This window comes from Schistocerca piceifrons, chromosome 6 (assembly GCF_021461385.2).
Source record: "Schistocerca piceifrons isolate TAMUIC-IGC-003096 chromosome 6, iqSchPice1.1, whole genome shotgun sequence".
NCBI classification, from domain to species: domain Eukaryota; kingdom Metazoa; phylum Arthropoda; class Insecta; order Orthoptera; family Acrididae; genus Schistocerca; species Schistocerca piceifrons.
Window position 1 is genome coordinate 313,070,881 of NC_060143.1, and position 12,025 is coordinate 313,082,905.

The window sequence follows — 12,025 nt, forward strand, 5'->3', positions numbered from 1 at the left end:
GTCGCAGGTTCGAATCCTGCCTCGGGCATGGATGTGTGTGATGTCCTTAGGTTAGTCAGGTTTAAGTAGTTCTAAGTTCTAGAGGACTGATGACCACAGATGTTAAGTCCCATAGTGCTCAGAGTCATTTGAACCATTTATAAAGTATATACAACAATCTTCCTATATAAGTGAATCATAATCCCTACAGCAGTTCTTGAGATTAGCCTGCACATACGGAAGGACACGAAACTGCGACTTCAGTTTATATATATATATATTTGGGTGCATATAGAGCTTCATCGACAAATATTCTCCCAACGCGCCATTCGCAAATGGAACAAGAGGGTGGGGGAGGAGGGGGGGGAGACTAGTACCAGATATACCTTCCACCACCACCGTAAAGTGGTTTGTGGTGTGTACATGTAGATGTAGTATCAGCTGACAAAGTAGCTAATGAGAAATAATGTTCGATTACTGCACAAACTAGTTCATAATTACAATCAAACACTTGTCTCGGTAATTTCGTAACTGTATTTGACCTCAGATAACCCAGCATTGCGTTTTGAACGAATTGTTTGTCAACAGCTTAAAGTTCCCGATGCGTGAAGTCCGTAGGCTGTCGGAAATTTTTAGCGTCGAAACACATAGCAGGTATTTCGTCATAGCCAATTTAGCTAATTTGTCCGGAGAATTAATTAATTGGGCGCATCCGCCGCACGCTTTGCGTGTTCTTGAAGATCGTTTATCTCCGTCCAGTTATCCTCCCACACGCTCCACACAGGTGCATCGCATTCCGTCTGCGAGAACCGTCGGAGTCTCTTTCGGCGCACGGTAGCTTCCGCGCGGCGGCCGTACTGCGCATGCGCTGCTGCGGATGACGCGTGAACCCCCCACCACCGCCGCCGACCTGTCGCGACTGACAACGGCCGGGACGCTGTCGCCTCGTCAGTACACGCCCGCCGCTCGTGTGAAACAGACGCCGTGCTGTTCCTTTCCTCAGAAGCTAGCCGCCCGTAGCGACATCGCAACCGTCAGGTCACTCCCGCGCGTCCACACTCAAAGACCCACATCACCCATGGAGCTGGTAGAGTCCTCACAGGGAAACACCGCAGTTACCTCCAGGCTTGTTGGTGAGTACCAACACCTGTCACCTGCTCCTTAATTGCCTGTCTTTGACAAGATTGCAGAGTGGATAACAGCTCATTATTCTCGACCTACGTTGATCTCCCATGCATCATTTACTCAGCCTTTCGATCACGTGTTTACTTTTCGTTGTCGGCTTGATGGTTGAAAGTGAGACCGGTACAAAAACACAAATAATGTGTATTTTCTTTAATTCAGTTAATGTCTATCTGTGTCTAGATCTGTACAAAGCACAGAACACAGCAAAAATGTAAATTCACCCAGACATTAACCAATCTGATATAGAAACAGTCAAAGTTGCAAGATTTACTTTTTTATGTAATTGATGACTAATTTCGGGTTGCCTGAACCCTCTTTCAACTCCTTCTCCAAGGTGGAAAGTTAAAATTGTAGTTTATCCAATAAACTTTTACAGAAATTACTGAGTGGATGTAAGAAGATAGAGAACGTATAGTACCTGGATATACGTACTAGACAGACGTAGCAAAATTTTCCGAAATGGTATGTAACCCTGTCAAGATTATACATACATGTACAACAAAGTCAAGTTTAAATATGAACAGTGACAGAACAAACACATAACTGATAGTCGACTTCCATCGCTGCCAAAAGGAAACCTCACGCAGGGGGCGCCCTATCAAGATGTAGGGAATGTCTTTATTACAGAGTTGGAAGAGCTTAACTACTGCAGTTGACTTGTATTTTTATCGTACTAATTGTTTCATCCTTGATGATTGGAAGTTGCAATAAAGACATTCCTTACAACCTGATAGGGCGACCCTTAGGTGAGGTTTCCTTGTGGCAGAGTAGAAAGTAGACTTAGTTATAATATGTTTGTTCTGTCAATGTACACGATTAAACTTGACTTTGTTATACATGCAAGTATAATCTTGATATGGTTTATATGCTATTTCGGAAAATACTGGTCTGTCTGGCTGGTACGTATATCCTGGCACGATATGTTCAGTATCTTCTTATTGCATCCAGCAATTTTTATTACCAGTTTATTGGATAAATTAGTATTTTAACTTTCCATCTTGCAGGATGATTTGAAAATGTTCAGTTAAATAAAGAAAATGAATCTTGCAAGTTTGGCTGTTCTATATTGAACTGGTTAACACCAAGTTGCTGTTCTGCAATGAAATCACCTTGCCGGAAATCCATGGACATTAACCAATATTTTGTACACCTGAAGCATCGGAAATTGTTTTATTTATTTATGCATTTATTTCACCTTGCAAGAGCAGGGGCTAAGGCACTCTCTTGCAGCTGACTAGACGTCCTTGTGAGTCAACATTACAATTGTGTAGTACGTGAGCATGTTATAACAATAAAAATTAAAATTATATAGTTATAAATGCAAGAAATTTAAGAAATATTGGTCTTACATTAAGCAATTTCCTCACTACGTTCTTGTCGAATGTTATTTGAAATTTGACTGGCAGGCCGGTAGTAGGGAAGGTGATTGGTCGACTTCGGTTTACTGGGAGGTTTTTAGGGAAGTGTAGCTCATCTGTAAAGGAGACGGCAAATAGTACGCTAGTGTGACCCAACTTCGAGTAGTGCTCGAGTGTTTGGAATGTCCATCAGGTCGGATCAAATGAAGTCATCGAAACAATTCAGAGGCAAGCCGCAAGATTTGTTACCGATAGGCTCGATCGGTCCTTCAGCATTCCCAAATGGGAACCCTGGAGGAAAGGCGACGTTGTTTTCATGATTGGAGCAGGAACGGGAATGACTAATAGTGGTACAAGATACCCTCCGCCATGCACCAGACGGTGGTTAGCGGAGTATGTACGTAGACGTAGAACAGAAAAATGTGCCAGCAGTACAGAAGGAATCAGTGAGGGTAAGTTTACTGATCAAAGGAAGAGTGAGAAACGAATGAGATGGAAGGAAAAAGTACAGAAATAGATACGTACAAAAGGTGGTAGTTTACAATGTGGCAGAGATATTAATCCGCAGTTGGATAGATAGAAAACAGGTGGGCTATTTTCAGAGGGAAGGTACGCCAATGACAACAAAGCTTTGTCATCGTAAATGCGGAGTGGTTTTCGATAAAACGCAGGTTAGATAGTAATTTGCTCCATAGTCGCATGGATGAAATGGAGAATGAGATGACGAAAGGTTTAGATATGTGAGGACACCAGTAACTAGGAAGTAAAAAGATCGTGTGAAAATCACGTAGCTATCTGGTCGCAACCAGCCTAACTGGGCAGAGGAAGGACTGATGTGATTAGACAACCCAATAATGCACACATTCTTATGCAACCATTACCAGCTACCTCAAATCGTTTAGCGTTTTCACTGTTTGTTGTTGTTCTTGGGCTACGTGACAGTAGTAAATATTTGGCAGGTCTAAAGATGACTGATTTTTCTTTAATTTGAGACGGAAATATTTTCTAAATTTCTGGATTGCACGCGGGCGAGAGAGAGGTTTCCTGTGCGCTGAAACCTGCTCACAGTTTCCTATTAGATCTACAACTTTGCTTCCGCCGTTTTTTCTCTAAGTTCGCGGCTTTATTGTGAAAAACTTACAAAAAAATTATGATTCATAGTATTGCTCATCGCTGGCCACAACATTCTCCCATCTTTCGGATAGCATACGAATCCCGTGGTGGAAGAACTGGGCGTCTTTTGTGGGGAGCCATGAATCGATTCAATTTTGCACTTGTTCATATGATCGGACGTGCTGGTCAGCCAGACTGTATACCACTGACCGAAAAAGGTGGTAGTCAGAGAGAGAATACGGCGGGAGGGATAGGACTTCTCCTTTCAACGTTTCCATGTATATTTTGACGGGTTTTGCGACATGGGGACGAGCACTGACCTGCTGCAAAATTACCTTTACGTGTCCATCGCTGTATTGTGGACGTTTGTGTTTCAGTGCTGGGCTCGAACGCATCAATTGCTTTCGATAATGATGTCCTGTAACTGTCTTTTTCTGTTTCAATAGCTACGAAAACGTTCTGTCTTCCACCGCCATGCCGGTCTTCGATATCAAAATCACCGTTCTTTAGGCGTTGATTCTCTGCACGTTCTTCCATTGATGATTCCCTCGCCGTTGGTCTTACCCAGCATTTTAAGAGCCACAGCCGCAGATTTCTTCATGTTAAAGCAGAAAATTAAAACGTCCCGCAAATGGCGAGAAATGGGTACGTAATTTGACATATTTAATCGAGAACAGCCTTATGATGCAATCACCAATCGACTAATATTTTTATGGCACTATGTTTACAGATGCCTAAGCTTATTGTATTACACCTATGACCAACCACCTGAACCGCACTTGCCGCTACTTCCGTTTATTGCAAAGCGGCGGAAGCAAAGTTGTAAACCTAATAAATTTTTAATTTTATTACTAGTTCGCAATCTCTAGGATTGGTAGAGCCAGAAGCTTCTAGCCCAAATACCAGGCGAGCTTAGTGGAGCATAGTGAGTCTCTATTGCGATATTTGAAAGGTAATTTCCATTCCTGCGAAACAATCTTGCAGCCAATGGAAACCTCCCGAAAACCATGTTCCGAACCGAGGGATGGTGGCCATTATTGGTTTAATTCCGGGACAGTACACTGATCAAAAGTACCCGGACTCCCCTATGCAATGCGGAATTCACCACTAGATCTCACGAGAGGCGGACCCGCCAGTGTAAAAGGATTCAGGAGAGAAACAGTAACACCGGCAGGATGGGTCGCTCAGGAGAAATCAGTGACTTCGAACATAAATCTGTCACCGGATGTTACCAGAGCAACAAAACCACCAGGGGCATTTCCAGCCTTCTTAAGGAGCCCAAGTCCACTGTTGTGACTGTGAAGTGGAAATACGAAGCGACAACCACATCGAAACCAACACGAGGAAAAACTCGTGCACAGAGGACAGGGCTGGTGAGCACTGTGGAGGATTGATGGAAAAAATTGGCATGAAATCAGCAGTAGGAATAACTCCTCGGTTCCAAAGTCCTGTCAAAAGTTCAGCTAGCATGATGACAGTTGTAATGTATCCCTCAAACCGCATAACAAAAAAAGGATTCGAGACTGCGCTGTGCATCCGAAAACTAATCGTTCTTGAGGTGAGATACATCGTAAATGCCACGGCGAGAGTGGAATACTGTCATGTAAAAACTTAAATTTATGTCATATTTGAGTAAAACGCCACACTGGATCAGCATATGCTCTTTTACCTTTAATATTGTGTTTTGTGGTTATATCAGGCGCAGATATCGTCGTGGGAGAGAACTCTGGCGCCGAAGGACCTTGATAATAAGTAGTAAAATGTATTTGACCAAGAACAAACGAACTTCGTACTTAAACCAATTTTGCCTCCAGATTCGACTTGAAAATGTGCAAATACACTGAGGCGACGAAAGTCGTGGGATAGCGATTTGCGCATATACAGATGGCAGTAACATCGCGTGTCCAAGGTATAAGAGGGCAGTGCATTGGCGGAGCTCGTAGCTGAAGTTAAGCGCATGGGACATTTCATTTCAGACTTAGGGAATTCAGTACTCTGTGATCTACAGTGTCAAGAGAATACCAAATTTCAGACATTACCTTCACTTAAAAACCGAGAAGTGTCGTTTTCGTAGAGTTGTCAGTGCTAAGATACAATCACCACTGCGTGAAATAACTGGAGAAATCAGTGTGGGGCGTACGAAGAACGTATCCGTTAATAGACTATGGCAGCTGACGATCGACGCGAGTGCCTTTGCTAGCAGCACGACATCGCCTACAGCGCATTTTCCGGGTCCGTGACCATTTCGGTTGGACCCTAGACTAGTGGGAAAACCCTGGCCAGCTCAGCTGAGACCCGATTTCAGTTAGTAAGAGCTGATGGAAAGTTTTGAGTGTCTCGGAGACCACAAGAGCCGGCTGGAGTGGCCGAGCGGTTCTAGGCGCTTCAGTCTGGAACCGCATGATCGCTACGGTCGCAGGTTCGAATCCTGCCTCGGGCATGGATGCGTGTGATGTCCTTAGGTTAGTTAGGTTTAAGTAGTTCTAAGTTCTAGGGGACTAATGGCCTCAGATGTTAAGTCCCATAGTGCTCAGAGCCATTTGAACCATTTGAAGACCCCACGAAGTCACGGACCTAAGTTGTCAACAAGACACTGTGCAAGCTGGTGGTGGTTTAATAATGGTGTGGGCTGTGTTTATATCTCATAAATTCGGTCCTCTGGTCCAACTGAACCGATCATTGACTGTAAACGGTTATTTTCGGCTACTTGGAGACTATTTACAGCCAAACATGGACTTCATGACAATGCGCCATGTCATCGGGCCACAACTGTTCGCAGTTAGTTCGAAAAATATTTTGGACAGTTCGAGCTTACGATTTAGCCGTCCAGAAGGCGCGACATAACTGACGCCGAACATTCATCGGACATAATCGAGGGGTCAGTTCGTGCACAAAATCCTGTACCGGTAGCACTTTTGCAGTTATGGACAGCTATGCAGACAGCATGGGTCAATCTTTCTACAGGGGACTGTCGATCACTCGTTTATCCCACGCCACGTCGAGTTACTGCCCTACGCTGGGGAAAAGGAGGTCCGACCCGATATCAGGAGCTAACACATAACTTTTGCCACCTCATTGTTTGCATATAATGCCGCGTGACCGACACATCCTCAAACTGATCGCTTCTAACGTAATTAAGTTTCTGAAACATAAAACACAGTTTTATAAATGATTAGTAACGATTACGGTATTTTCACAATGAGACAACAAGAAATTCATAATTAATTATGATCACTATTATTCTAAAATTACATAGTGATAAAATGCCGACCTTACATGTCTCTATATAAGAGAAGAAATGGGTACAGAGAAGAAAACCAAGTGTGTCTCGTTTGTTTTATAATAAATTACTACTTACTTTACGCGATCAGTCCTACTGGAGCGCCGGCCGCTGTGGCGGAGCGGTTCTAGGTGCTTCAGTCCGGAATCGCGCGACTGCTACGGTCGCAGGTTCGAATCCTGCCTCGGGCATGGATGTGTGCAATGTCCTTAGTTAAGTTTACATAGTTCTAAGTCTAGGGGACTGTTGACCTCCGATGTTAAGTCCCATAGTGCTCAGAGCCATTTGAACCCAATGGACCACTTCAGCCTGTCTTCGGCTTCTTTCTGCCATCCTTCCAGCAGTCCCACTCTCTGGAGGTCTTTGGATACGCATTCCATCGTGTTCTAGGTCTTCCTACGGGCCTTCGACCGGTTGGCTTGGTGTTGAGTACAGTTTTTGGCCATCGATTGTCCTGCATTCCAGCAACATGCCCTCCCCATTGCAGTCGTCGTGCCTTCATTGTAGCCACGACGTTTGGCTCTTTGTAAATATCATACAACTCTGTACTGTGACTTTCCATTTTTCGCTCTCACTATCGTAAACTGGTCCACAAATCTTCCGAAGGACTTTCCTTTCAAATATCATCAGTCTGTTCATATCTTGCTTGGTTATACTCCAGGTGGCACATCCATATAGTACTACTGGCTGTAGGACTGTTTTGTAGATGTTTATTTTTGAAATGTCTTTACAAACTTCTGGTTTTGAGGAGAGCATTAAGGTGATTGCCTGCCTGTAGTCTTGCCTGTATTTCCATTTCACTGGATGGTTCATCTCTGAATACTGCGCCCAGATATTTGAACTCCCTGACTTAACTATAAGAACCTTCAATTGTCTGTAAGGGTGGAAGTGGTTCTTGAGTTTCAGTATGTCTACGGTGTAGAACCATGTATTCCGTTTTGTCACGATTGATTTGAAGTACAATTTTCCTCGCTGTTGTTCCCAGAATGTCAGCCATTTCCCCCAATTCTTCTTGCGATCCAGATAGCATTATATCATCGGCATATCCGAGGTATTTGACGTTCACATCCCCGGTCTGGACTCCTCTGAGTTCATTAGATGACATCTCTCGCATTACCTTCAATAACGCGAGATTGAAAAGAACAGGTAATAGTCCATCGCCCTGTCGTAGCCCAGTTTTTATTTTGAATCCTTCACTCACCTTATTTCCAATTATTACCTTTGCTGTAGTATCCATCAGGTAGGCCTTCGTGAGGCTTACTAGTTTCTTGTGAAAACCGAACTCTTCCAGGCAGCTCAGTATACTTTCCCGATGAATGCAGTCATCTACTTTTCTGAAGTCGACAAACAGCATGTACAGCTCTTGGCCAAAGTCGCACCTTTTTTCTACGATCTCACCTAGGATATTGGTCGATAGTAGATCTCCCGTGACGAATTCCTCCTTCATATTCTCCAATAATGGTGTCTGCCAACGGTTGGATTCGATCTATAAGACAGTTTGAGAAGATCTTATAACAAATATTGAGCAGAGCGATACCGCATAGTTTTCACATGCCATTTATAATAATTGATGTTCGACATTGTTCAATCGTTTTTAACATACGTAGGTCAAAGATATACGTACTCTCCATCGTTTTTGTTCACTTACTGACAAGATTAGTTTACTCTATTTGGCGTAGGAAGTTAAAAATAACGGAATAAAGCGGTCGAACAACTCCTCAAGCCACACATATCTGTAAGACAAATCTAAGTGGCGCTTGAGGTGATACAAAGAGCGACGGCACTGGATAGTGGAAGACTGGAAATGAGTGGTTAGAACTGATGAGTCACGCAATTCCCTGTGACAAACCTGTGAAAGAGTTTGGGTTTGGCGAATGTCTGGAAACGTTACATGCACCATGAGCAGTGTCGACAGTAAAGTATGGTTAGATGATGTTACGGTACGGGCATGTTTTTCGTGATTACGGTATGGTCCCCTTATTTCGCGTAATAAGACGCTAAATGCAGAAGGACTGGATACAATGTACAGCGTTGCGTACGAGGAACAGTTCAGAGACTACGGTTGTTTGCATCAACATGACTATTGACGCTGTCATAAAACAGAATCTGTGGTATACGTACAGTAAAAATTCTTGAAATGGACTGGCCTGCCCAGATTCCCAACCTGAACCCAATGGAACACATTGGGATGAGTTAGAACGTCGACTTCGTTTGAGCCCTCAGCCTCCGACATCACCACCCTCTCCGTCTTGGCTCTTACGCCATTTGTCCACAAACGTTCAGTCACTTAGCTGAAAGTGTCCCCAGCACACTTCAAACCGTCATAAAGCCGAAGGTTGGACACGCCACATATTAATGTCCACAATAGGTGTCCAGCTAAATTTGGTCACATAGCGTATGTCCCAGACAAATAATATCCGAACCTAAATATGTGAAAGTATATTTGTTTACTTCTATTCAGAGTCAAGGCCATGATTTGGTTGTCACTGTGAGTCGTGCGCAGCTTGGTATTTGTTTTACGCTATGTAATTTATTTATTTCTCTTCAGGAGCCAGCAATACAGATGGATTCGTCAGTTTTTGCATATAAAATTTTCTTTCGAAGCTGGAAGACTAACTTATCAACAATTCGTACGTCAATGTGCCGAACCCCTAGGATTTAGCCATAAGACTTGTATACTAAGTAAACGGAAAGGCAGGATGATAGGACGTGTATTAAGATATCAAGGAATATCTTCCATGGTCCTACAGAGAAGCGTGTCAGGCAAAAAATTGTGAGTTAAGACACAGACAGGAATAAATACAACAAATAATTGAGGACGCTGGACGCAGGTGCAGTTGTAACGAGGGGAAATTATAGCGGTCAGCATCAAACCAGAAAACTAGTTTGCGTGCACATATGTTTATGGCTGTATGTAGTCCTTCTCAGACGCCCACATCCACCCCCAATCCTAGAAAAGCGTCGGCTATACACTACATACAGAACACTGCCTTGCAATGCCACTGGTTTACATATCGCAAGTTTGTTTAGCACTGCAGCGGAAACGTCATACTCAAATTTAGTTTTATGTTTTCTCATTTTATTACTGTTGCCGTGTTCTTTCTTAATTACGAAAACCAGCATAGTGAATTACTTAACAATTTCTTTAGCGAGTATCGTAAGAATAGAAAGCATCGTACAAGCAACAAGACAAATGGTAACAAAAAAGGGCTTTCTCTTCCTGCCGTCTGTGCGCCGATTCCCCCAGCTTAACAGATTATAGGGAGTGAGTGCAAAAAATGATCCAAATTTTAGATGCGAAGAGTAAAGCGAGAGAGCGGTGGCGTCAAGTGAAAGGCAAGTAGAGCCCTAGGGATACGGACGAAGCTGGCGGACTACTTAAAGACACTGGACTCGTATTGAACCAGAAGCAGGCATGGATCCAGAGGGTTTGGTTTATTCAGGGGATGCGGCGGCTGGGGAGGGGGACACTGTTTGTTACGGGCACTAACTACCCCAATATAAGAACCTACCGTCAACCTTCACTTTTCATTTATACAAATGCCTATGATTTTAATAACACAGTGATAAAATATACAAAATGTTGGAGTATAATAATGCCTCGTTTAGGTCCGTGCCTAGGACATATCTTGAACGTAATTTCCAAGAAATTACAGAACAGAGAAATATATCATTTGAAACATTTATGTGAAAAATGGAAATTTACATCTCCTACAGTCGATTTAACAACTATAGCAGTAACACACTCTGAGGACTTTGGAAAACTTGCAATTTACGCGGTGTAAAATCGAAGTGTGCGTTCATCATTATCAGCATTTCAAGTACCACTATGATTGTGAAAACATGTCTGCCGAATTTGGATATGTGAGTGTATGAGGAACGCCATTTCAGTCGTTTCCGCCTATATTTGGAAATGTCAGACCCTTATTTTTCCATAGTAGAGGACCTTTCCCATCCTGGTTCTTATTCAATGTTCTGTTTCTAATCTTATAGAGTTCCTCGTCGTTTTCGAAGCCCACAGTGTTCATGCTGTCTCCGATAACTGGTTGAAAAAGTTGGAAATTAGTAGAGGAGAGTGTTGTACTTAGACGTTGTGTTCTTAGGAACACACCATGTTTTTTGGTCGGTGCTTCAAAGTGGCTGATTTTAGAATCATATGAAGAAATGCGCGCTAGTGAGCGCCATCAGCATTTTCCGCCACTTTCTACCGTTTTTGTTCTTATTGTTAGGCATGAGGTTGCGTTTCTCGTAGCATCTGTAAATGTTTCGCGTTCTACCATTTAAGTGTTGCATAATATATCAAAGTTGGAAGAAGCAGGTACCGACAAAACCACCAGACAATTAGTCGAACACACCCTCACATAAACAACTCGAATTGTTAAATTTCTAGAAGAAGTTCCTGACCCCTTCAGAACTAACACAGGTGTTCGGCAGGGCGATGGGTTCTCACAGATTCTTTTCAATCTGGTCTTAGACAAGATTATGAGAGAGTGGGATAAAGAACTACAAGACAAAAACATCGAAGGAATCCATTTAGGACAATGAGGGAGAAGATCTGAAGCGAATGTCTCCCTTTCGCTGACGATACTGCAGTAATTTCTGAGGACAAAACAGATCCAAAGATAATGATAGAAACACTTAAAACGAAATTGCAGCTAAAAGCGGATTACTAATATCATATGGGTCCGCTGCTCGTGGTCTCGCGGTAGCGTTCTCGCTTCCCGAGCACGGGGTTCCGGGTTCGATTCCCGGCGGGGTCAGGGATTTTTCCTGCCTCGAGATGACTGGGTGTTGTGTCGTCTTCATCATCATCATTCATCCCCATCACGGTCGGAGGAAGGCAATGGCAAACCACCTCCACTAGGGCCTCCCGCATCGTTCCCCTACGCTCTGTAAAGATGCATGGGACTTCATTTCATTTCAATATCATATGAGAGAACAGAATATATTGAACATAAATACAACAGAAAAAATATGTACCAACACAACATGGACACACCAAAAGAGCTGATAAGTTTAAGTATTTGGGAATGATTTTCTTTTAGGTAACACTACAAATAAGGAAAGATCGAAGAAAATGGAATTAGCATACAAACTCACCTAAAACCGA

General features: G+C 43.1%; 1 protein-coding gene across 1 annotated transcript in view; it reads left to right on the forward strand.

Moving 5' to 3' along the window:
• The first annotated feature begins 943 nt into the window (after positions 1–943).
• LOC124802426 overlaps positions 944–12,025 on the forward strand; it is a 511,806-nt gene continuing 500,724 nt past the window's right edge. Inside the window, exon 1 of the mRNA XM_047263195.1 lies at positions 944–1,112. Coding sequence (XP_047119151.1) covers positions 1,058–1,112 — 55 coding nt within the window. The 5' untranslated portion in view covers positions 944–1,057. The remainder of the gene's footprint in view (positions 1,113–12,025) is intronic.